The sequence below is a fragment of the Emydura macquarii genome, unplaced genomic scaffold, assembly GCF_026122565.2.
Source record: "Emydura macquarii macquarii isolate MOO-44397 ecotype Brisbane River unplaced genomic scaffold, CSIRO-AGI_Emac_v2 contig_1230, whole genome shotgun sequence".
Lineage (NCBI taxonomy): Eukaryota > Metazoa > Chordata > Testudines > Chelidae > Emydura > Emydura macquarii.
This window is the reverse complement of record NW_027131367.1, coordinates 14,460,812-14,483,487: the sequence shown is the minus strand read 5'-3', so window position 1 is coordinate 14,483,487 and position 22,676 is coordinate 14,460,812. Positions and strand designations below refer to the sequence as shown.

Below are 22,676 nucleotides of genomic sequence, written 5' to 3'. Positions count from 1 at the left end.
AGTGTGTAGTAGGAGAACAAAGGACATGTGAAAGCGTGTCCCTTTTTATATTCATAGTAAAAAAGGTCCTTACGTGTGTGTGTGTGTGTGTGTGTGTGTGTGTGTGTGTACACATACACTGTTGTGTACTTGTAAATCCTGAGCGCTAAGTTTTGTGCATAATACGACTACTTCTATAGTATCTTCTATTGAGCTAGTGAGTATCTCACAGTGCTGTACAAACAAATTAAACCTCTCCTCAACCCAGATGAGAGAGTAAAATATTATCTCCATTTTTAAAAAAATGAGGCATCTGAGATACGGAGATTGTCGCGTGCAATGAGTTATAGGGCAGTCCATGGTAGAGAGCTGGGAATAGGTGACTCAATAGATAGCATTCTTGCCCAATCAGTACTGAACCAATGCTCCACGGTGGTGCCATGAACACAGAGCTCGTGGAAGTGCTCTCTTTCAGATGAGAACAACCGAAGCCTTGACCTCCCAGTGTAAAGGGTTTTAGGTCTGTGTCCTGGCCAAATTCCACTTAGGCCATTACTTTCTGCCATTTTCTATTCCTCCTGCTGGTTCAGATGAGTATGTCACGGTGTTAATCATTTCCTATCCTGTCCTGTTTAACGAAGTACAGCAACATCGCACAACTCCCACATTCCACCCCAGTGCTGGCTGCATGTCAGTGGCTGTGGAATTTGTTTCTTTGCATATATGTAGTTAGCAAAGTATTCTGGGATCTTTCTGGGTAAAAGGTGGCGTATAAATGCGGCATGATGGTGATTGGACTGCCTTGGCCTGCTGTGGTGTTGCACTGTGTTATTTAAGAGCTATATGATATTTAAGGCCATATTTAAGAACTTGAGAACAGACATGCATGCTGGTAGGAGTTAGAAAGTGGTGAAATTGTGAAGAAAATGTATTTCACAGATAACTTAATGAGGGATGCACTCAGGAGTGACATCCCATAAAATACAGCTTGAGAATGACTAACCAAATAGAGACCTTTCTAGAACACAGCTCCAGGTTTATATTGATGTAGCTAACTGTTCTTACACTTGTTTTTTACTGATGCAACTCAGTTTATGCTGTGTGGCCCTTCAAATGATCTTGAAACACACTATCCAATAATGCTGCTTTTCCCCATATGTTGTGACATCAGCAACTCTGTCAATCTCAAGTATTGGTAGAATGCTCATCACCATACCATGTAGACACTGCTTTTAAACCAGCCCTCATTCAGTTCCACCCCATTGCACTATGAGCGGATGGTCCGGGGAGGAAGTAGCAGAGCACTCTTGAACTGTTGGGTAGAGAGGAAACCTCTTGTAAGGTTAAATATTTCTAGTGTTAGAGTAGTCTCTCAAAAATTGTTTTTTGTGGCTCAGATTTTTCAACTGGGTTGTGATGGTCTGAAATCCTTCACATGGTACCTGTATAACACATAATAATGAAACTTTCCTACTGTGTGTGCGCATAGCAGTATATTTTCAGAAAATAAGTTACTTTAGGAAATAGACATCAAGTGATTTACCTGTTCCAAGAAATTTGGGACTTCACCATCAAGGATAACCGACTCTCCTTTTAGGAAGGTAAAATGCATTTTGCAGAGCATGGTTATTGATTAGTTGTTCTCCAGGCTGTTTTTATTCTTCATAGTGTGGGTGCAAAGACATCCAGATATACAAAGCATGTAGTTGGATGGAAGCCACTGTAGGGGCAAGGGATCAGGTGGCTTTGTAACTGATTAGTTGCATCATTTGTCTTTAGAAGCAGGGTTTTTTTCTGGTTAAAATATTCCTGGTCCCATAAGGCTGTAGCGCAGGTGTAATGCAAGACTGAGTATTGCAGCAGTACCAGGAATCAAGTGCACTTCCGTTCTGAAAAGGGACTGTGTAAAAACTGTTCCCTTTTTACTGAACAGATCTCCTTCTTGCATGTATTTGGCATCCGAGCTGGTACCTTCATTAACAAACAGACTTTTACTGCTTTGTGCTTATTTTGCCTGCAGTTTCCACATCTAAGGCAACAACAGAATTGCTTATTAAGCTCCATGCAGTGTTGTTGTAGCCATGTCAGTCCCAGGATATTAGAGAACCAGCTGGGTGAGGTATTACCTTCTGTCCAAGTTGGTCCAGTAAAAGATATTACCCATCCACCTTGTCTGTCTGACTAAATTCCAATCAATTACACCTGTGCAAATCTATGAAAGCAATGAGGTTGCATAAAAAGAAAAGAACCCAGCTTGACTCAGATTTCTGGTCAAATTTACAGGACTGGTATTTAGGGGAAAAAAATTAAAAGTGGAGCACATTTGATATGGGGCAATTAAGAGGAAATAAACATGGGCCCCATGACACTATTTATTTAGTGTCCACAGAGTAGAACTGTACTTTAACATAAGGGATAGCATTAACTTTTCCTTTTCCTCTTTCCATCTTCTAACGCGATGAGCTCTGCCGCCATAAGGGACAACAGATGCAAATGTGATTAGCCCTCTACTGTCTTTTACTAAAGATTTATATACAAAAACGCCTGCTCTAAGTACTTAAACAAATTCTTATGGATAACCTGCTGGCTCCTAAGGCAGACCTTGTGAGTGAATTTAAGGTTTTAAGTGTGACACCATCCAACCTCACTCTTAAAGTCCAGTCAGAAAATTCTGCAATCTGATAGTCTTCTGTTGATAATTCTAGAAAGGTAATAGTAGAGTGGGCAGCTCAGAGTTTCTACCTGAGGAAACCCACTCCTCTCTGTTGCAAAGGCTTTGACGTGTCTCATTAAGAAGTTAAGATTTCAGATTTCTCTCTCGGCATAGAAATCAACTTCAGCCTTAAAGCTCCCGTAACCCATTAACTGACTTCCATGAGACTTCGGGTGTGACTATACTGCAGTCATGATGGGTGATTGCCGCTTGAGTAGTCGCACCTAATGTAGCTTGGGCGTACCAGGGCCATGTAGCTGCTAGCGCAGGCTGTGTAAGCCCACTGAGAACCCTAGATAATTACTCTCTGGGCTAAACCATACTGAGGCGCACGTTGTTGCAGCCTCACTGCTAGATTAAAGATGGTTCAGGGATGTCTGCACAAGTTGCAGTTGCATTCCATGACTGTAGCGTAGACATGCTGTTTGGTTCCTAAGAGCCTACGTCACGTTTAAAAATAGGATTTAGGCATTTTGGAAAACATTACCTGTGAGCTGCAAATGTAATACTCCTGGTAGATTGCAGTCCTATTGGAACTCCCAGAAAGGGGTTGAGGCCTACGGTCTCCAGCAGTATTGCATGCATGTGTCTTTGGAGTTCCCTACTTTCCACATACTGTGCATAGAGGAAAAAACACGGTTGGCAAAAGTTAATGGGAGCGGTGTTTGTCTTTAATCTCTGGGTATATTGGGGAATTATTTAATGTGTCAGCTTCAGGTGCCTTGAAATTGCAATTGCACATACTTTGAGTGAATTCCAAGGATGTCTGATTTCATTGTTGCTTCTTTGGTGCCCATGTCCCTTGGTAACTATTTACAGGAGTGTATCTCTCAACATTTTACTAGTGAGCACTGTCTTTCTCTCTGTGTTTTTTTCTGGCAACTTTGTATAATGATCAGAAAGAACTTGAACCATAATTTTGAAAACCACTGGTGCCTCAAGCACTCTGCTGAGTGATTTGGAGTGGGATACCTTTGAATATCTAGGGGGGGAAGATACTTTTCCTTTCTTTGCTGTTGGAAGGTTTGCTGTGTCAAAATAATACTCTCTCATTGAAGCGTTGGCCCTTTATCCAAATCTTAAAAGCTAGGGGTAAAGAGGAAGAAAACTGATTAAATCTAGAAGGCACCTGTAAGGTGAGTTGAAGCTGGCACTTAGTTTTCTAGTGCAAAGCAGAAGAAGCCTTTGGACTTTGGCTGTGAGAGGAAGGAACAGTAAAATATACTGATATTATTAAAAGGGCGAGACAGCATCCTCCTGCACTTTGATGTGTCCATTAGCAAGAAGCAGCCCATCAGAAGCTATTTTGTTCAGTTTCATGGCCCTGTTGTAGCAGTTACAGCCCTGCAGTGGGACTGGGGTCCTGCAGGACCCGCTACCGTAATAGCGGGAGCAAGAAAATGTACTTTGTTGGGTCGGTAAAAAAACAAGACTGTGGTAATTTGCGAGGAAAACCCTAAATCTCTCATCAGTTTGTCGTAAATAGAATTTCAGCAATGTAAAGCAAATTCTTTTTTAAAGTTTTAATACTTAAATTTAAGCGAGGGATAGAAAGAGATTTGATGTCTATTATAACAGGAATTAAAGTATTTTTACATGGTTTATGCAAGTTTTTTTATTCTTTTAATGGTAAATTGTGTCTGAATCCTGTTTTTTTTTAAATATATTTACATAAAACCAACTTTTGGGGTTTTTTAGTAGCATGAGAGAATCTGTGTCTCGTTGGATTTTTGGGATCTAAGGTTTTTGTGAGTGAGATAAAAAGGCAGAAAACAATGTGGGAGTGGGTATTGCTGGGTGGGATGGGAGCGGGATTAAAAAAATAGTCCCAGTCGGGGCTGTAGTAGCAGTGAGATGTTTTGTGGCATAATTGGGGGCAGCTAGTAAGTAGCCTGTGCTCCGGAGAGGTTCCGGACTGGAGTAGTAAGGGGTGCTATAGGCCAGGATGGAGGTGCACTGGCAGAGCTGCCTGTGTGCATACACGACATGGTTGGGGTGACTCGGAAACAGAATGGCAAAGGTGGTGCAACTCAGGATTTGGTTGAGAAGCTTCCTGCGCTATTGTTATCTTGAGTCATTGCGATCAATACCTCTTTTCTATGAATATTATACATCACTGTCTAAAAGATTAAGAAACCTTGTGTGGCTATTTCTATATTGTGTCACTGATGTTATCAATTCCTGCATTACTTGACCTCCCGTTATTGCAGGGAACTTAATGCTATTTTCTTCTTTGAACATAACAAAAAAAGCACCAGTGGCCTGCTGTGGGATGGAGACAACGAATTAAAGCCCTATTTGTGAAAAACGTTTTAATCTTTTCTTTTCCATTTCCCATGTGGTAAAATCTCCTGAATACAAAGCAATGTAGCAGTGCAGGGGGCTGTAGAACGTAAGGGCTGAATGTAGCAATTGAGCTCTTATAGTCTGACAATCCAGCCTGTGGCTTAAATATTTTGTCGTCTAACACATCTTTTCTTTCTCTTTCTTTCTTTTTTCTCTTTCATAACAATCAGTACAGCATTTGTGTGGTGAGAGAGGAGAGTTGAAACTCTCAGTGAACCGAAATTGCAGCTGAGGTTTTTCCAGGCAATGATGCAATTGTGCTGCATTGTCCCAGTAGCTTTCACACACCAACTCTGCAGTGTGAGCTAGGGGAGTGGCTTTCTGTTTATCTGGGAATTAAACACGTGCATTGAGTATGCACATTGTCACTGGGCTTCGGAGAGCTGCTGCCTGTAGGATTCCAGAGGTGGTTGGACATTGTCTTTTAAAACTCATAAAGGGTTTGTTTTAAACTAATAGTTGCTTTTTTAATCCAGCCCCTAGCAGTGCTACTTTTGTAGAAAGCCTTTAACAGAATATCTCTTTGGAAACTGCTGATGGAGGAAACTCTCTTGCCGCTGCTGCAGCTGCTATTAATTGACATTGCAGGGGCATCCTAAGGCACCTCTTAGGATTGAGGTCCATTTTTATTAGGCCTGGGAGAGACCTGAGGGATGACCATAGAGACCCTCATAAGTTGCTGTCTTTGTCCCCTGTGCTGTCTGATCTGTACAGTACAGCAGTGTTACTCCTGCATTGTGAACTAGACTTCACCACATCCCTAAACCAAGCTCTTAGGTTGGAAAAGGTCACTGAAAAGGAAAATTCTGTTTTAACTCAGAGAATTTACTTTGACCCATATGCACTTCACTGAGTGGATTGTTCTCCCTAACTCAGGGTTTTCCAGCTAGTATGTAATTGAACAAGACCATACAATTTGTTTTTGTGAGATAAAATGCTTCAATGGTTTGAGATACTAACCCAGAATAATTCCCTAGATATTCACTTCCTGGCATGGTCTCATTTCTGAAAGGGAATTTACAAGAGAAACTGTCAGCCCCAAGTTCTTGCTGCCCAGTATTGACTTTGCAGATTGTAGTGTGACCCAGCTTTTGTTATGGTCTCAGCTAGAGCTATTTATATATTTCCATTCAGTGTTGCTGTTTATCTCTGTTCCACCAGCTTCACAAAGCAGTACTTCTAAATAAATAAAAAGAGTAATCCTAGCTGAGTGTGCTAGCAGTTAGACTAGGATCCAGGTCAGAACTTTGTCTTTTAAGCAGCATCAAAAGCCTAGATCGAAACATTGCTGATGTGGAGGGTTGAAAACAGTATCCATTCTTCCTGAATGTTAGGTGTGTTTGGATTCAACCCATCAGAGGCTTGAGCAGCAAACAGGGTCTGTTTGGAGTTTTGGTTCAATTCGGTCTCTGGAGAACTTAAAACAGAATCAACTATTTCGCTCAAATGCTGGTTTTTTTTCTTTGTAGGGGAAAGGACCAAGGAAATTGAGAAATGTAGAATCTGTGTGTTTGCGTGGTTGTGGGTTCAGAAATGTTCATGGGGGCCATCAGTGAAGGGAAAGGAACTGCAGGCTTTATTACACCAGCCATTTGATGTCAAACTTGTACTTATGGGTGTGGCATCATTGCCATCCTGCCAAAGAGCTCTGAATGTGTTCAGAATTTTAAACAGTTTCATAAATAAAATGCTGTTCATAAGGTCTGTATAAATGTACATTTTTCCTACCCTTCAAACATATACCACAGGAAATGGGCAGGGTAGAACCTAACCTAACATGACATATTGTCTCATTTTGAACTTTCATAGTCTCTAATCCTGATATGTTTGGGAGAAGAAGAGGTAAATCTGATTTTCAAAAAAAATAAATAAATAAATAAAAAAGAGAGAAAATAACCCCAAACCATTCATTGCCTCTTTTCCATCTAGTGTTACAGATTTGCTCCTAGCACGGTGATATACGTGTAGTGAGTATATAATCCTAAAATTACATGAGTGCCTATAGAAGTGAGCAGTGCAGTGTAGTTGGTGCTTCCAAGCAATAATGGTAAACATTAATGTCCATGCCTCATTAAGGCATCCCAGATCAGTCTGCCTCTCTCCTGACTTTATGTTCTCTTCTATGCTATTTGCAGCTCGTGCCGCCTTTGAATAATTGTTCACAATTAGAGGCTAATTTAAATGGCTCTTCTGTAGTCACAGCAGTAGCACATGAGCCTACCAAATTGAAAGTGGACATGGTGAGTTTTTCCAGCTGACGTATCTCCCTTTTGTTGTTCCGAAACTGTTTGTAAGGTGGATTCTTGCTTCAAGTTAGCAGTGAGTCTGCCCACATGATGTTCACCTGACTGGGGACTTATCTTTCAAAGTAACAAAACAGCTTCACTTCCCAGTGCATGTGTGTACCGGAGGAGGGGAATTTAACGGTGAGCAAAGTGATATTTTGGTTTAATAAAACCTTATTGCTTGTTTGAAAAAGGTATTGGGCGGAAACAATCATATGTAAGATAATTTGTGAAGTGGGCCAGAGCTTAGCAATATTTTGTATTTATATAGTACTCCAGCTCGCAAAGATGAGTAAACTTCATTAGCTGTATTGAACAGATGAAATTAAATATCTGTCCATGTTGATCTGACAACCCAATTTTTGTGTTACCAGTTTTTCTTTGATTTATCTCGAGGCAGATCAGTTCAAGTAGAATCCAAATCACTTTCCTCCTCTGTTTTGCAGTGGTGTGTCTCACTGATTATACGGGCAGGTGCTAGATGACTTTTTATGATTAGATTTAGTCACCAGACTGAGGGTATGGTATCAGTGCTGGTATCAGGGCAGTCCACCACAAGAGCAGAAAGCCCTTGCATGGTAACTGGTATCTTTTCTCTGTGCTCTTAAGCCACAGTGTATGTACTTCAAAGTTCCTTTTGGCTTCAGCTACCTGATGTGCTACAAGAAAGAGATTCGTTCACACTCCAAAAGCAGAATCATATTTAAACCATAAAGTAATAGCAAAGATGATAAATGCAAAAAGTCAAGATGCCAGAGTCTGAAAAATTTCCCCAACTCATGCTCAAAGCTCATGTCCACATTTTTCTTTTAGAATAAATCTTCTCTGTTGTTCCAGCAATCCAAAAATGTTGCCTAATACAATATCTGCAGCTTATCCCCCTACCCTCCCCCATCCAGGTTTTAACAGACACTGCCAAATAAGCATTACCTTCACTTGTAGATATTCACTCAGGTATCTGAACCAGACTTGAGGCTTCCACAGCTGTGTTCTTCAGTTCCATTCAAAATAAGGATATTACCACCAAACTGGCCTGGGTTTCTGGGCTACGCAGGTGGAGTGCAGTACCACTTCCCTGTCTTGCAGTACTACCCGATCTGTCATGGCTGGGATTTCTAGCCTTCATTTCGGATTGTTTTCAATAGGTTTTGCTGTTGCTGTGGCAATGCTGAGAGATTGCCTTACCATGTAAAAATGCTGACACACACACACACACACACACACACACACACACACACACACACACACACACACACACACACATATGCAAAATTGTGTTTGTCTGTACTTTACACTTCCTAGTATCTTTCTCCTATGTCTATCTTTTTTAAACTAGAATCTTGTGTAGATTAATTTTTTCCTAGTTAAGTAACATAGTGCCATCTAGTGCTGGTATTAATCATGGACCTGGTTCTCTTTAATTCTTAAGAGCAGTAGGAGAGAGACTACTTCAGTTGTCTGCTTCTTTTAGGAGAATCCTTGCTTTTTGAACCTGTCACCTTCTGGCAGCAGGGCACTTGACAGGAAGAGATTCTTTAAGCCTGTTTTGATGTGGCTTGGTGGCTAGGTGATCTAGACTGGGTAGTTGATCTCCCTTTCCTGTTCTTCGAATGAAGAATAGTGCTTTCGTGCTCTCATGCTTTCACAGGTTCTCTTTGTATTTGGTTGGAAGGATTAGATTTTTTTATTGGCAAATGTCAGTAAACTTCTGTTTCACTGTTACACATCTTTGCCTGTCCTTCAGTGTCTGCCACCCAAGAATCTCAAAGCACTCCGCAGGAGTTAATGAGTTACTTTGCACCACCCCTTTGAAGTGGGTAAGTAGTAATTTTCCCATTTCTCATATGGCAAAACTGAGACTGTGTAAGAGCCTTACCCAAGGTCACATTGTGGATTTGTGGCAGGGCAGAGGATAGTCCTGACTCTCACCCCAGTGCCTTACCTAAAACATTTTCCTCTCTTATAAACAATGAATTAGTTACCTTCATCCCTGGATGTCTACTGACCACTGTGTGTGTACAGCTCTTCCTTGCAAAGAGTGGTGGCCTTTAAATTGACCTTGCAGCAAGACATCTCCTCATTGGTAACTTCAAAATGCATAGTTTGAGCAAGATTAGAAATGCACCCTTGGCTCTGTATGAAACCTCATAGTCTTCTAAGCACTAGCCAATTGGTTTGATCTTCTTGTGTGACTACGTAAAAATAGTTGAATGCTCCTTTGCTTCCGAGGCCCCAAGCCTTGCTTATTGTACAACATGCTATCATCCAGGTATGTCGCATGATACCAGTTTAGATCTGGGCTTCCCACATTGTGTCACTGGTGATACCGATCTTTGTGGGGCTCAGGCAAGTACATATATGTTGTTCAGATCTGATGCCCTAGGGTGGTTTTCGTAATTATTCACATCTACAACTATTCCTATGAATAGTACAGAGGAAGGGCGAGTAGACCCCAGAGAGGCACAGAAGAGCCTGTTTAGATTGTTTAAACCAGACAATGCAATGCCAAAGCATTCTTGTTTAGTTATTTCAGATCGACTTGAAAACGTGGGAGGTTACACTAAGAACTCTGAATTCATGATGGTCTTCTGAGCAGAATGAAGGGAAGGGTTAACAGACAATATTGATTTGGCTTTCCACCTTCTTTGAATACATGATCTTACTGCTGCCTTCTCTCCAGGCTCCTCTCAATCATCCCTCCTTCCAGCTTCCTTCATCATGTCCCATTCTCAGTTTCATGTCTTCTGTTGCTCCCTATGCTTAGAAAATTCTCCCACTTATTGTCTGCCAAGAGCAGTCTCTTCTCTTCCTTTAAATAACACCAGTAACCCCGCCTGTCTTTTTCTGTGTGCTTTCCCTTACCCGAATTATTGCCTCATGGTTTGTCTTGACTCTAGATTGTGAGTTCATCCGGCCAGGGAATGCATCTTGCTCTGTTTTCTAATGTGTCATGTAAATTTGCAGAGTTATGTAAATAGTTTGTTACCAGTATAATAAATCTATTTGACAGCTCTGGACAAGGAATATTTAAGTTAAGGCTTGTTTCCTCTGCTACAGATCTGAGCATATATACAGTTTATAATTAAAACTGATGCATGAACTTTGTCACGTCTGAGCTGCTTCCATAGAGAATAGAGATGGGAGTTGATGATTAGGTTTTTGAGAGGGTTTACTACCTTCCTTGGAAAAGGAACATGGGGAAGGCTTTCTCTGGATCAAAGGATCAAAAGGTTTTCTCCCACAAATGTCACTATTTGAATTGCAGTAGTTCTCAGGCGCCCCAATCATTGACCCAGGATCCCATAGTGCTAGGCACTGTACAAACAGAATAAAAAGTTGGTCCTTACAGTAAGGCCCTTGGGGTGGGGACTGCCTCTGTTCTGTGTCCATATAGCTCCTAGCACAGCGGGGTCCTGGTTTATGACTAGGGCTCCTATCGTATTAAGTATAAAGCAAAACGTATGGCTGGGGCATTTGAACGAATTCAAAAGAGACTAGAAAATATACCAATATAATGGCACATCTGTCAAAAGGCGGCCATCTAGAATACTGATCAGTCTTGTTTGCCTGGCCTCTGAATAGTTGCAATTGAAAAGACCCAGAGAAAGGCAACAAAACTGGTTAGCATACTATGGGTAATATGTTGCTAGGAAAGGCTGAGCTTGTTTAGTCTGAAGAGAAGAGTAAGAAGGAACTGGATCAAAGGATACAATTTAAACCAATCACGTGCTCTATACTGTTCCAAAACGAGAATGTAAAGGACAGTCAATTTAAAGCTTCCAGATACTTCTTCATGAAATGTGTAGGTCACCTGTGAAACATGCTGTCTCAGGAGATTGTAAAGGCTAATGGTGTGGCTGAACTTTAAAAAGGTCAGTATAACAGACCATCCTAGAACACGGTCAGTTATGAAAGCTAAAGACAATATTACAGCGTTAGCTATTCAAATCTCCTTTTTCATGGTATCTGCTGATCACCACTGGGTGTTGGGATTCCCTTGTCTCAGTTCCCTCCTCCTCTCCCCTGCATAGCTACTTCCCAAGAGTCATTATGAAGTACAAGTGTCACCTGCCTATGGAGGCAGAATACTAAATCAGGTGGGCCTGTAATTTGATCTAACACAACTCCTTATGAGTGTTTCTTTGGGACAGTCCTTTTGCAGATTGTTTGTTTGAAAATGTTACCTGTCTAAAATGTAAAACACAGTTCAGATTAGTTTGTTGTAATTGACATTTCTTGTGGCCTTCTTACTGAAAAATGTCTAATTCGTGATACTGCTTGCATGAAACTAAATGTCAGAAATTATGAGCCGATTCAGAGTCTGCTTGCCTGGTGACCACGGGAGCTGTACTCTATTAAAATCCATTTTTAGGGGGGACTTCAGAATGCAAAAAGAGATGTAGACAGTTGGGCACCTAAATCCCCTTTGTGCATTTTGAAAATCTGCCCTGTGGATTATCCCATCATTATGGAACCTTGTCCTGGATCTGTTAAAGAAGCCATAAGTGGAGGTATGTTCTCTGACATTGATCTCCCACAGGGTGTTTCAAGCAATAACGCTTTTCAAGGTGGATGTCCACTGCCTGAGGGTTGGGGGTGGGGGGTGTTTAAATAACCCATCCTGGTGCACTGTGTAAATCTGTTTAATTTTATCAGCATTCCTTTGAAATGGGTCTGCTGGCCCTGAGCATCCCCTGACGTCTCTAATGTTGCTCCATGCTCAGCCACAGAAGAGCATGTTCAAATCCCTGCCTCACCTCTTGCCCACCGGAGGTTATGCTTCAACTTCACATCCTGGAAAACAGTGTCTTGTGTTGTTCACTTGGCTGTCTGGCCAGCTCAGGTATGCTTTTGAATTGATTTAAAAAAAAAAAAAAAAATCCCTGTGCTTCTGAAGAGTCGCAATGCTTGGCTGCTTTTCATTCAAAGGTGGACTAAGCATTGTTTAGATGAAAACCACTTTGGGACTCAAGTGGGGAGTTGTGCATTCACAGATGATGGCCCCCAGGAAACAGTCAGTTGGTAGGCACAGGGTATCTTGTATTTGAATTTATAAATGCAGGATATCTCTGACAAATATTTGTGTTTAAAAAGCACCCCCTTTCTGCATCTTTAACAAGAGGCTTCTGATTTCTTTCAGTTACAATACTTTAAGATAGCTGGATGAGGCGCACTTGTAAAAGTGTGAAGTGTGCTCGGTCCCCACTTTGCAGATTGGACAGGTTACTGTGTCTCGGTTTCCTAAAATCACACTAATCCAGAGGCAGAGCTGGGAATAGAACTCAGATCTTCTGACTCTCAAGGTGTGAGATCAGAACAGGAAGCTGCCTCCTAGTGTCTTTTTAAATACTTAAGGCTTGCCTACATTTAAATGCTGCAGTGGTGCCAGTGCGCCGCTGTAGTGCGTCCATGAAGATGCTGACTGCAGGGGTTCTCCCATCAGCGTGGGTAACCCATCTCCCTAAGAGGCGGTAACTAGGTCGATGGGACAATTCTCCTAGTACTGTCTACACTGGAGATTTAACTACGTCGCTCAGGGGTGTGAATTTTTCACACCCCTGAGTGATGTTCTACTGACCTGAAGTCCTTCCAACCTCCTGATGCTAGAGCAGACTTTGAACTTCTCACCTGGAAGAGGTTGCCACAGAGTAGATATTTATGGCCTGCAGGAATAAATCTGGAGATAACACTGCTTATAACTCCTCAGCCAATCAACGGGGAGCATTGTTCACCCTCTTGTGCAGCCTAATAACTTGTCATAATCCTCCTGCGTTCTTTGGTGCTGTCTTCAGAGCCATCGGGTTATAAGATTTCAGGCAGTATTTCTTCTTTCCAGTGATCTGGTTAGCTTCCCTCCATAAGACACCTTCCTTGAATACATAACCATCCACTCACTCAGGACGCAGTGTGTTAGGAGTGAAGCTGATCTGAACCACTTCCAGGATTGTGTAGAACGCTGATCAAAAAAACTCGGGGGCATTGGGGACATGAGGATTTTTGATTGATCCTCTTAGTGTTCAGAATTATCCACAACATTTTCAGGTCTCCAGTCTCTCCCACGTAGTCATAGAGTTGAAGACTAGAAAGGACCACTAGATCATCTAATCTGACCTCCTGTATCCCAGGCCACCAAAACCACCCACCTTCACGCTTTCTCCGTCTTCCCTAATTTTTTTGACAAATGATAGTCTGGTCAGTGTAACAGAAGGGTCTCTCTAAAGGGAAGTAACTTAAGAGCTAGTCTACACTTAAAACTTTTACAGCAGCACAACTATATCAGTACTGCTATGCTGCTGTAAGATCGCTTGCGTAGCCACATTATGTCTCCCACCGACATAATAAAACCACCTAAACGAGCGGTAGTAGCTATGTCCGTGGGGGAGACTCTTCTGCCAACATAGCATTATTCACACAAGCGCTTATGCTGACAAAATTTATTTTGCTGGGGGGTGTTTCACACCCCAAGCGACAAAAGTTTTGCCAGCATAAGTAGACAAGGCCTAAGATACAAAAGGGGAAATAGAACACATGCCATGAAATAGAACACACACTGTATAAGTATCTCTGACATAGTATTAATAGTAGCTACACATTATTATAAAAAACCATTAGAAACTTCTGTTTCAGTACCTCCTGGTGCTTCCTACGAAACTTGGAATCTTCATTGTCTAACTGTATTCATTCAGACCTTTGTTTAGGCAGCTAAATAGCTGTGTTAAGCCCCGCAGTGCTAATTTAGGCACCTATATAGGGATTTAAGTAAACACTTGGAAATCTAAAACAGCTGTTTGGCAGGATCAGTGTGGATTTTGATGACTAAAGTTAGATGACAACAGCTTGAAAATTTATTCCCAATTGCTGGTATAAATCTCTATTTAGCTTCTTTAAATTTGGATTTAGGTGCCTCATTTTAGTAGCCAAATTTGAACACTTGGCCCTTCCTTCCCATCCATCTGCTCGTGTGTCAAGGATGCTCACTCAGATCCACTACTTTCCCATATCACCCTACAGACATGCAAGGAGACCCCCTCCTTCCATATTAGCCCAAAGACATAAAATCAAGGCCACTTGTATTCAAGCATTTGGTGACATCCACACACTTGAAAATATTGATGTCTGAATTAAGACAGATGGGGGGAGGATAGGGAAGGAATGCATGTTCTTCAGGGGGTCCTGGAACCCCATTAAGGAGTTTTTTTTTTGAAAGGGCAGCTGATTGAGGAGGGAGGGTATTTAGGGATAGCAAAGCACCTTCTAGAAATATAGTACCTGCCCAACAGGCTGTCAGAGTAGCTGCCTTGCCTACCTGGGGAGAAAACATTGCTTCTAGCACAAACGCCTTTGGAAAAAGCTTGACTTTCATGAATTTTTAACTGTAGGAAGAGGCATCGTGTTTGGGGGATGGAGTTAATTGAAAAGTGGCAGGGGAGAGGAGAGTCAGAGGATGGAGGGGGGCTGAAAGAATGAACAAAGTATCATGGAGTCAAATTCAGGGTCCTCATTTCCTGTTGTTATCAGGGAGAGCACTGCAGTCTTTCGTTACCTGTTGCTGCAGTAGACTCTCCCAAATGTTTGTTGCTAGCTTGATTTCCTCCTCTCCTCCCCCCAGCCTTGGAACTACAGGTTTCCATGGCAACTTCAGGTGCTGAGTATGTGGATACCCCTTAAAAATAAAAAATGCTATATGGGGATTGTTGGATATTTGCTGCTGGGACAATGACCTGGAGGGACATCCAGAGGAGGCTTGTTAGTTTTTAATTTTGGAATGGGTACAGTATGTTGATTTAAGATCTTCATTCAGTTCAGGAAACTGCTTGGAGGAGACTAAAACCATGGACATTTGAGCTAGGAAAGGTCAACAGATATCCAGGCTGCCCCTCTCGGGGCCAAGGCAGGATTGTCCTTTGGTAGATAGATAAAGATGGGGACTGAAATGGATGTGACACAATAAAGCTACTTTATCCTCACTTAGCCTCACACTTTTTTCATGGAAAAGGAGATTCTGGAACAATGGTATATTTTAAATGTAACTGACTTTCTCTCCTCTTCTTTCATTTCACTAAGTAATCATGAAAGCTTATCATCCCAAGCACAAAACATACTTGTCCACCCTTTTTCTAAGTGTCTGAGCAAGATTTACATGTATTTATCAAGAGTGCTTGAAACAGTGATTTTAAAAAGACCGTGACACAAGACGATGGATTAGGGCTGGCCGAGAGTACCAGGCCACGTGAGAGGAAGGAGAAATAAATAGAGATTACTATCAGGCCTGAGCAGGTCAGAACTTGGTTTGCTGGCTTTCTTGTCAATTGACATCATTTACTCTGAACCTCTCCAAATTTCAGTTCAGATCAAACTAACAGAAAGAGTTCCAATCAGATAAAAGTCGGCTGTGAAGAACCTATTCACTCATCTAGCCCATTGCCATCCTAGACGGTACATAATTGTTCTTTACAGAATGTTTTCAAGTGTTTCTGCTAACAGCCACCAGTCTGCTTTGTTTCTCAGGTGTAGAAGGAAATTCATGCCTTGCATTTCTGTTTATGAAAGGCTGCTGTCTGCCCTTAGCTTCTAAAGAAGGATCTGTCTTATTCTCCTCTTGCTGCTGCTCCTCCATTTTAACATTTGCATTCCCAGTGTTGATTCTCATTTTATATAATAAAATATGTATACTCATACACTAACTAGCGGGTATCATCAAGACTGGTTATTTTCTCCCCACCTTTTTATTGCAGCACAGTCCTTGTCGTACATGCTAAATACATATTATGTTTGGGTGACGTGAATTTTTTGCTGGTGAAAGGTACAATGGGCAGCCTTGGAGGCTGAAGTCTCAGCTTGGGTAGTGTCAAGGGCAGGTTGCCTTCTCATTGACATCCCTGCCTTTGTCTAGACTCCTAAATTGGAGAGCGTGTCTAAGGGTAGTTCAGTCTCCAGGGCCCATTTGATCAGTGGTTTTTCTCCTCTGAGCCTACAAGGGGTGTAGGTGCGGTGCCTTTTTGTGGTGTTGGTGCTGGTCCATTAGTAACCAAAAAGAGAGAATTCATTTCACATGGGATGCATTTCTTCTTAATACTGTTGCTTGTTTCTCCAGGTTAAGCTTGTTCCCTAGTGTGCATCTCTCTCTCTCTATCCTGGGCAGAGGACAGACTATTCAAAATTATCATGTGTAACAATATTGTCTGCTTACAGTTAACACTTGTTTTGCAGCTGCCACTCTTCGCGATTGTCTTTTTGCATGCAGAAATGCTTTACTTGCAGAAACTATTACGTTAAAATATCCTGTCACCGCCCCAAGGAGCAAAAAGGCAAATGGCGTGTGTGCGTGTGTGTGTATGCACACATTTCTACCTCTGTTTTGGTTGGATAATGAGTGACCACTTACATTTTCATAGGGGCGAGGGGAGAAATAGCTGGAGTCTATCAATGGAGAAAGCGCCTCACTCAGGTGGTGAAATTCCAAGCATAACCAAAGTACTAGCTTGAAAATTTAGTTCTATTCATAATGTAGGCCCCTGTTGTGTTTAAGCATATGAGATCGTGTCCTATTTCAGAGAACTCTGAGGACTTGTACCACTTTTGTGTATAAATAAACATGCATGTTATTTTTGTTTGTTGTACCAACAGAGCTAGTTTTTCAAAAAACAATTTCAGTAATATTTCTACTAAGGAAATACTTGCCATTTATGGCTTCAGAATTGATTGCTACTTTACCTGACACAATTCTTGGCTTGGGGCTATTCTGAATCATCCAAACAAATTGCTCTACTTTGATTTGTTAACATAGAGAGTGGCTCTCTGAGAGAGAAGCTCATTAGCTTTAATGAGTTAAGTGGTTAAATCTCCATGCATCACAATGAGAATTTAACCCTAGCATATCCTGAGTGGTCTACAAAGAGCAGTAGGTATTTTAGAAGTTGTGCATATAATAACAAACAACTCCGGTTTTTAAACTGGAATCAATTGTTTCATGAAATATCAGCTTTTTAGTTTGCTGCTGAAAGTAATTGGTGAAATAATTTGTATTCTTCCCACTGTCTTCCCTCGTCCCCTGTCCACTCCCCTCACACGCATCCCTCAAAAGCAAAATGTTACCAGACCTGGAAAGTGATGTTGCAGACTAGCATTTCCCTGCTAAAATGAAGGTGGTGCCTTTTTGGCTATGGATTTGCTGTGAAGCTCAAAGCCAGGTATATTACACAATGCTGAGTGCTGTCGGTCTGGGACAAAGCATCTGACTAGCGGAAAAACATGGAAGAATGCCAGGACTACTCAGGAATAGCAAAGTAGGTGCCTATTCAAGGAATTGGGGCTTCAGAGTCCTACTGGCATTAGCAAGGCATATGACATGAATGCAGAAGGCTTGTCACGGTATTGATTTTCATAGAGGAATATAGTGAATGAGATGTAGGTGTATGTTTAAAAGTACTCTAAATATTTAATTACATAATTTTGACTGATAGGCTGTACTTCAGTTGAAGACAGCATTGCTCTTCTAGGCACAAATACAAGAGGAGGAGGAGAGGAAACTTGAGTGAGCTGAATATCGGGTATTCAAGAAAAGGCATCATATTTTTAACCTTTTTAATTTATTTATTTTTTTAGTTTTCTTTGACTTAGTTTTCTCTGGGCTTTGATAGCCTTCTGTGTGACAACAGAATTTCTAAATATTGTGACAGGGTGTCAGGTGCGGCAATCTTGCATACAGATATAGCACCACTTTACTGGCTCACCCTGGTGCATCTTATTGGCTGCACTAGAGAAGTATAAAATCCTTGAGCTTCACTTAGGGCAGAGAGTTTTAAATCGGTGACAGGGACGAGCTGCAGAGAGCAACTCAAGTGCATCACATTTTGGGAAGGATCTTAAGATGAGGCTGTTTTTGTTTAACAGTGAAGAAAAATTCCAGGAAGGGTGGGATATTCAGGCCACTTCGTTCGTGAGTGTGTGAACTGTGTGTGTAAACTGTTAGGAGCAGGGTGGGAACAGGGTACCTGTTTGCAACTTTTTATTGTAATATAAATTATGAAACATTTAAGTTCAGTCTCTGTTGCTTGGCATAAGATCATCCTGTTAGGGATCCACCAGATGCTATATTTAATAACAAGGAAGTGTGATATAGTCAGTAATGTTTAATTTACGATGTGTTGTGGTGTTCTTTAACACCAGTGTCATTGCAGTTAAATTACTCTAATGAATGTTAAAATATAAGCATAAATTGTACATTTTGAATATCAGAATAAGTTAATTCTTTAGAATACCAGACTGCAGTTTATGGCTGAGTATTTATTTACTGGAATATACACACTATGATTACTTGTGGTTTACTGTTAAAATAACAATATCTTTAGAAATCCTTTGATGAAAAGTAAATAGGTTTACAAAAACTTAATCCCCCAGTCCTCCTGAGAGTTTGGGGAGGAGGAGGAAGTATCCTAACCATTTGAGGCTGTGGCAAACAAGCATAAATTAACTTGCTCAAAGATATACAATGGTAGAACTGAGGGAGGAAATAAAATTGTGTCATTCTGACTCCAGTCCCCTGCTTTAACCATTCAGTATAGTTAATTGTGTGTGTTACTTTATTGGGTTTCAGTAAAATCTTATCAAAAAGACAATACAGGTTTGGTTCCAGCACTTGCCCTTAGATTACAAATTTATGACTAAATCGCTAATCCAAGCTTCAGGCTACGTCTTGGATTTCTTCCAAATGCTGATGAAGCAGTATTGAATTTTGGGACGGATTGATGGGAAAAGGCCATCAGAAGGGACCATTTGTCTGACCTGTATAAACTAGGCCATAGAACACCCCAGAATAATTCCTAGAGCATATATTTTAGAAAAAATCCAGTCTTGATTTTAAAAATCATCAGTGAAGGAAGAGCCACAACGAGCCTTGGCAACTTTTTCCAATGGTTTGATAGATGATGCCGTGTTAAAAGTTTGTCTTGAGAATAAAATGCTAACCAGTGGTTCTAGCCTCAGTTCTTGTAGGTACCAGAACACTTGTCCAAAGTGGCAGTGATGATATTCAGCATATTTTCAGTGCTGCAAATGTTGTACAGACAATAGCTCAAGTGCCTTCACAACACCTCTGGAAGCTATGTTGGTATTACACATGTTTAACAGAGGAGGAAATCTTAAAACTGAGATTGTGATCTGTGTAAAGCTGCACATCAGATCATTGACAGAAATGGGATTAGAATTCAGAAGTACATGTCTCTTGCTACTACATTTAATCCACTAAACCGTGCTGCCTCATCCTCTCCCTTCCTCAGCTCAGTGAGTTCTGGTGCCCAAGGCTGTGTGACAGCTATTGCTGAGTGTATAATGGTTGTTCAGCTACTCCATTTGCTGCCACAGTTGCTTTGGAACTAATTTCTAACTCATTACTGGAAAGTGCTTTGAGAAGCCTGGAGTTTGAAAGGTGAGATCAACAAATCTTAGCCTCTGCTTTTAATGGTGTGTTCTGATACAAGAATGTTATCTGGCATGGACAATGGGACTGCTGCGTGAAACAGAAGGCATAAACAATGTCTTGTATATTGTGGATTATGGCTTTTTAAAATTTTTTGCTGCGGGGCTAGAGAATCTCTGCGTTTTACTGGTTTGAAGGTGAGCGTTGGCTAGGATGGAGAACACAGTAACACAGATCACATCCCTAGCTAGTTAAGGCTCCCTGGCTTTCCAAAAAGCCATACAAGAATTTTGAGGTATTGTGTGTGATGCTTGACTGGTTAGATAAATAGTGCAGGAGAAAGAGGAACTGCACTGTTATATGCTTTCACCTATAACACCCCTCCCCCCCTCCACTATAGGATCCTGAATGTGGATTGGGAGAGTCAGGAACTGAGGTTAAGACTGCTGTGTTCTATTCCTGGCGTTGCAACAGAACTGATTTACAGCAAAACTCTGGACAGATCACTTAATTGCCATATTTCCAAGCTACAAAATGGACATAATGCCTGCCTTGAAAGGTGCTGAGAGGATGTATCCAGTGTCTATAAAAGCACTGTGAGATCCTCTTCGGGAAGGGCTCTATATTCCAGAAGCATGAAGTATTGACAATTAAATAGACTATTTCATTTACTTTGTCCTAGATTTTGACCAAATGTCATCTGAGGTCACTAAACCTGGTCTTTTTTCCTCCCCTCCTTCTTCTAGCTGAAGCTTGAGGATCGCTCAGTGGTCCCCCGGGATGTGGTCAGACACATGAGCTCAAATGTAAGTGCTGCTTTTAAAAGATCATGATACTGCTGCATGGATATCTAAGACTGGCCTAAACACCTAGACTGAAGTCAAACACACCCAGAAAGTATCAGACAGTTTCATTTTTTACTGTATTAACAGATCCAGTGTTTTCCTTTGACCTCCGGCTATGGTTAGAGAAGAGGTATCAGTCATGGTGCACATCTGGAAGAGACAGTCTCCTGAGCCTGTGAGGCTGATAAGCTCACATAATTGAACGAAAAGCTTGCATATCCTCTGAGGTTTAAATTTAAAGGACAAGTCTCCCTGCACCCTTATTGTGTGGAGCATCCCACTTAAAACCTAAGAACGGCCATACTGGGTCAGACCAATGGTCCATCTAGTCCAGTATCCTGTCTCTGGTATTGGCTTCAGAAGGAATGAACAGAACAGGGCAATTTATTGAGTGATCCATCCTCTGTCATCCAGTCCCAGAATCTGGCAGTCAGAGGTTTAGAGGCACCTGGAGCAAGGGGTTGTGTCCTGACCATCTTGGCTAATAGGCATTGATGGACCTAACCTCTGTGAACTTATCTACATCTTTTTTGAACCCACTTATACATTTGGCCTCTACAACGTCCCCTGACAACGAGTTCCACAGGGTGACTGTGCATGGTGTGAAGAAGAAGTACTTCCTTTGGTTTGTTTTGAACCTGCTGACTGTTAATATCATTGTGTGACCCCTAGATCTTGTGTTATGTGAAAAGATGAATAACACTTCCCCCATTCACTTTCTCCATACCCTTTGGGATTTGATAGACTTCCTTAGTCATCTTTTTTTCTAAGATGAATGATCCCAGTCTTTTTAATCTCTCCTCATATGCAAGCTGTTCCATACCCCTAATGGCTTTTGTTGTCCTTCTCTGCACTTGTTCCATTTCTGATATATCCTTTTTGAGATGAGGTGACCAGAACTGCTGGCAGTATTCAAGGTGTGGGCATACCATGAATTTATATGGTGGCATTATATTTGTCTTTTACCTATCCCTTTCCTAATGGTTCCTAACACTCTGTTAGCTTTTTTTGACTGCTGCTGCATGTTGAGCAGATGTTTTCAGGGCACTATCCATAATGACTCCAAGATCTTCCTTGAGGACGACAACTCATTTAGACCCCATCATTTTGTATGTATGGTTAGGATGATGTTTTCCAATGTGCATTACTTTGCACTTACCAACATGGAATTTTATCTGCCATTTGTAACCCATTCACCAGTTTTGTGAGATCCCTTTGCAACTCTTCGCAGTCAGCTTTGGGCTTAACTATCTTGAGTAATTTAGTATCTGCAAATTTTTGCACCTCACTGTTTGCCCCTTTTTGCAGATCATTTATAAATGTGGAACAGCACAGATTCTAGTACAGATCCTTGGGTGAACCCAGCTATTTACCTCTCTCCATTTTGAAAACTGACCATTTATTCCTACCCCATGTTTTCAGTGTTTTTAACCATTTACAGATCCAGGAGAAGACCTTCCCTCTTATCCCATGACCGCTTACTTTGCTTGAGAGCCTTTAGTGAGGCACCTTTATTAAAGGCTTTCTGAAAGTCCAAGTACACTATATCATAGTTTCTCAACCTGTGGTACGCGTACCCCTGGGGGTACGTGAGACACAGGCGGTGGATACCCGGGGAAAAACAGAGTGAAGGCAGGCGGGCGGCAGCTGCCAACTTCTGGGGAAGCCGGGCGGCAGCAACCCGCTTCCTACCAAGTCCCAGCTGGGAGGCAGGTGGCAGCCATCGGCTTTTGGGAAAGGCACGTGGCATCCCCCCAATGCCAGGTCCCAGCTCCCAGGTGGGAGCCTGGTGGCAGCCTCCTGAGTCTCACGAGCTGGGCTCGCAGTTGGATGGCAGCCACCCGTGTCCGGTTCTAAGCCGAGGGACAGCCTCCAGTGCCCCGGCTTGAACACAGACAGCAGCCGCCTGCCCACATCCCTGGGTTCCAGCCAGCGCGGGAGCCTCCTCTGTCCCAGCTCAGAGTGGGTGGCTGTCGCCCACCTCCTGGGCTGGCAGCCAGGTGGCAGCTCCCCTCCTGGATCAAAGCCCAGTGCCCAGAAAACTTGTCAGTTTCACTACTCTAGCTGAGCAGTGAAATTGACAACTATGC

At 41.8% G+C, this 22,676-nt stretch overlaps 1 protein-coding gene across 1 annotated transcript in view; it reads left to right on the top strand.

Moving 5' to 3' along the window:
- Window positions 1–22,676, top strand: part of UBE2O (ubiquitin conjugating enzyme E2 O) — an 84,428-nt gene that overhangs the window by 23,624 nt on the left and 38,128 nt on the right. Inside the window, 1 exon segment of the mRNA XM_067547606.1 lies at window positions 20,488–20,547. Within this exon segment, the coding sequence (XP_067403707.1) occupies window positions 20,488–20,547 (60 nt within the window).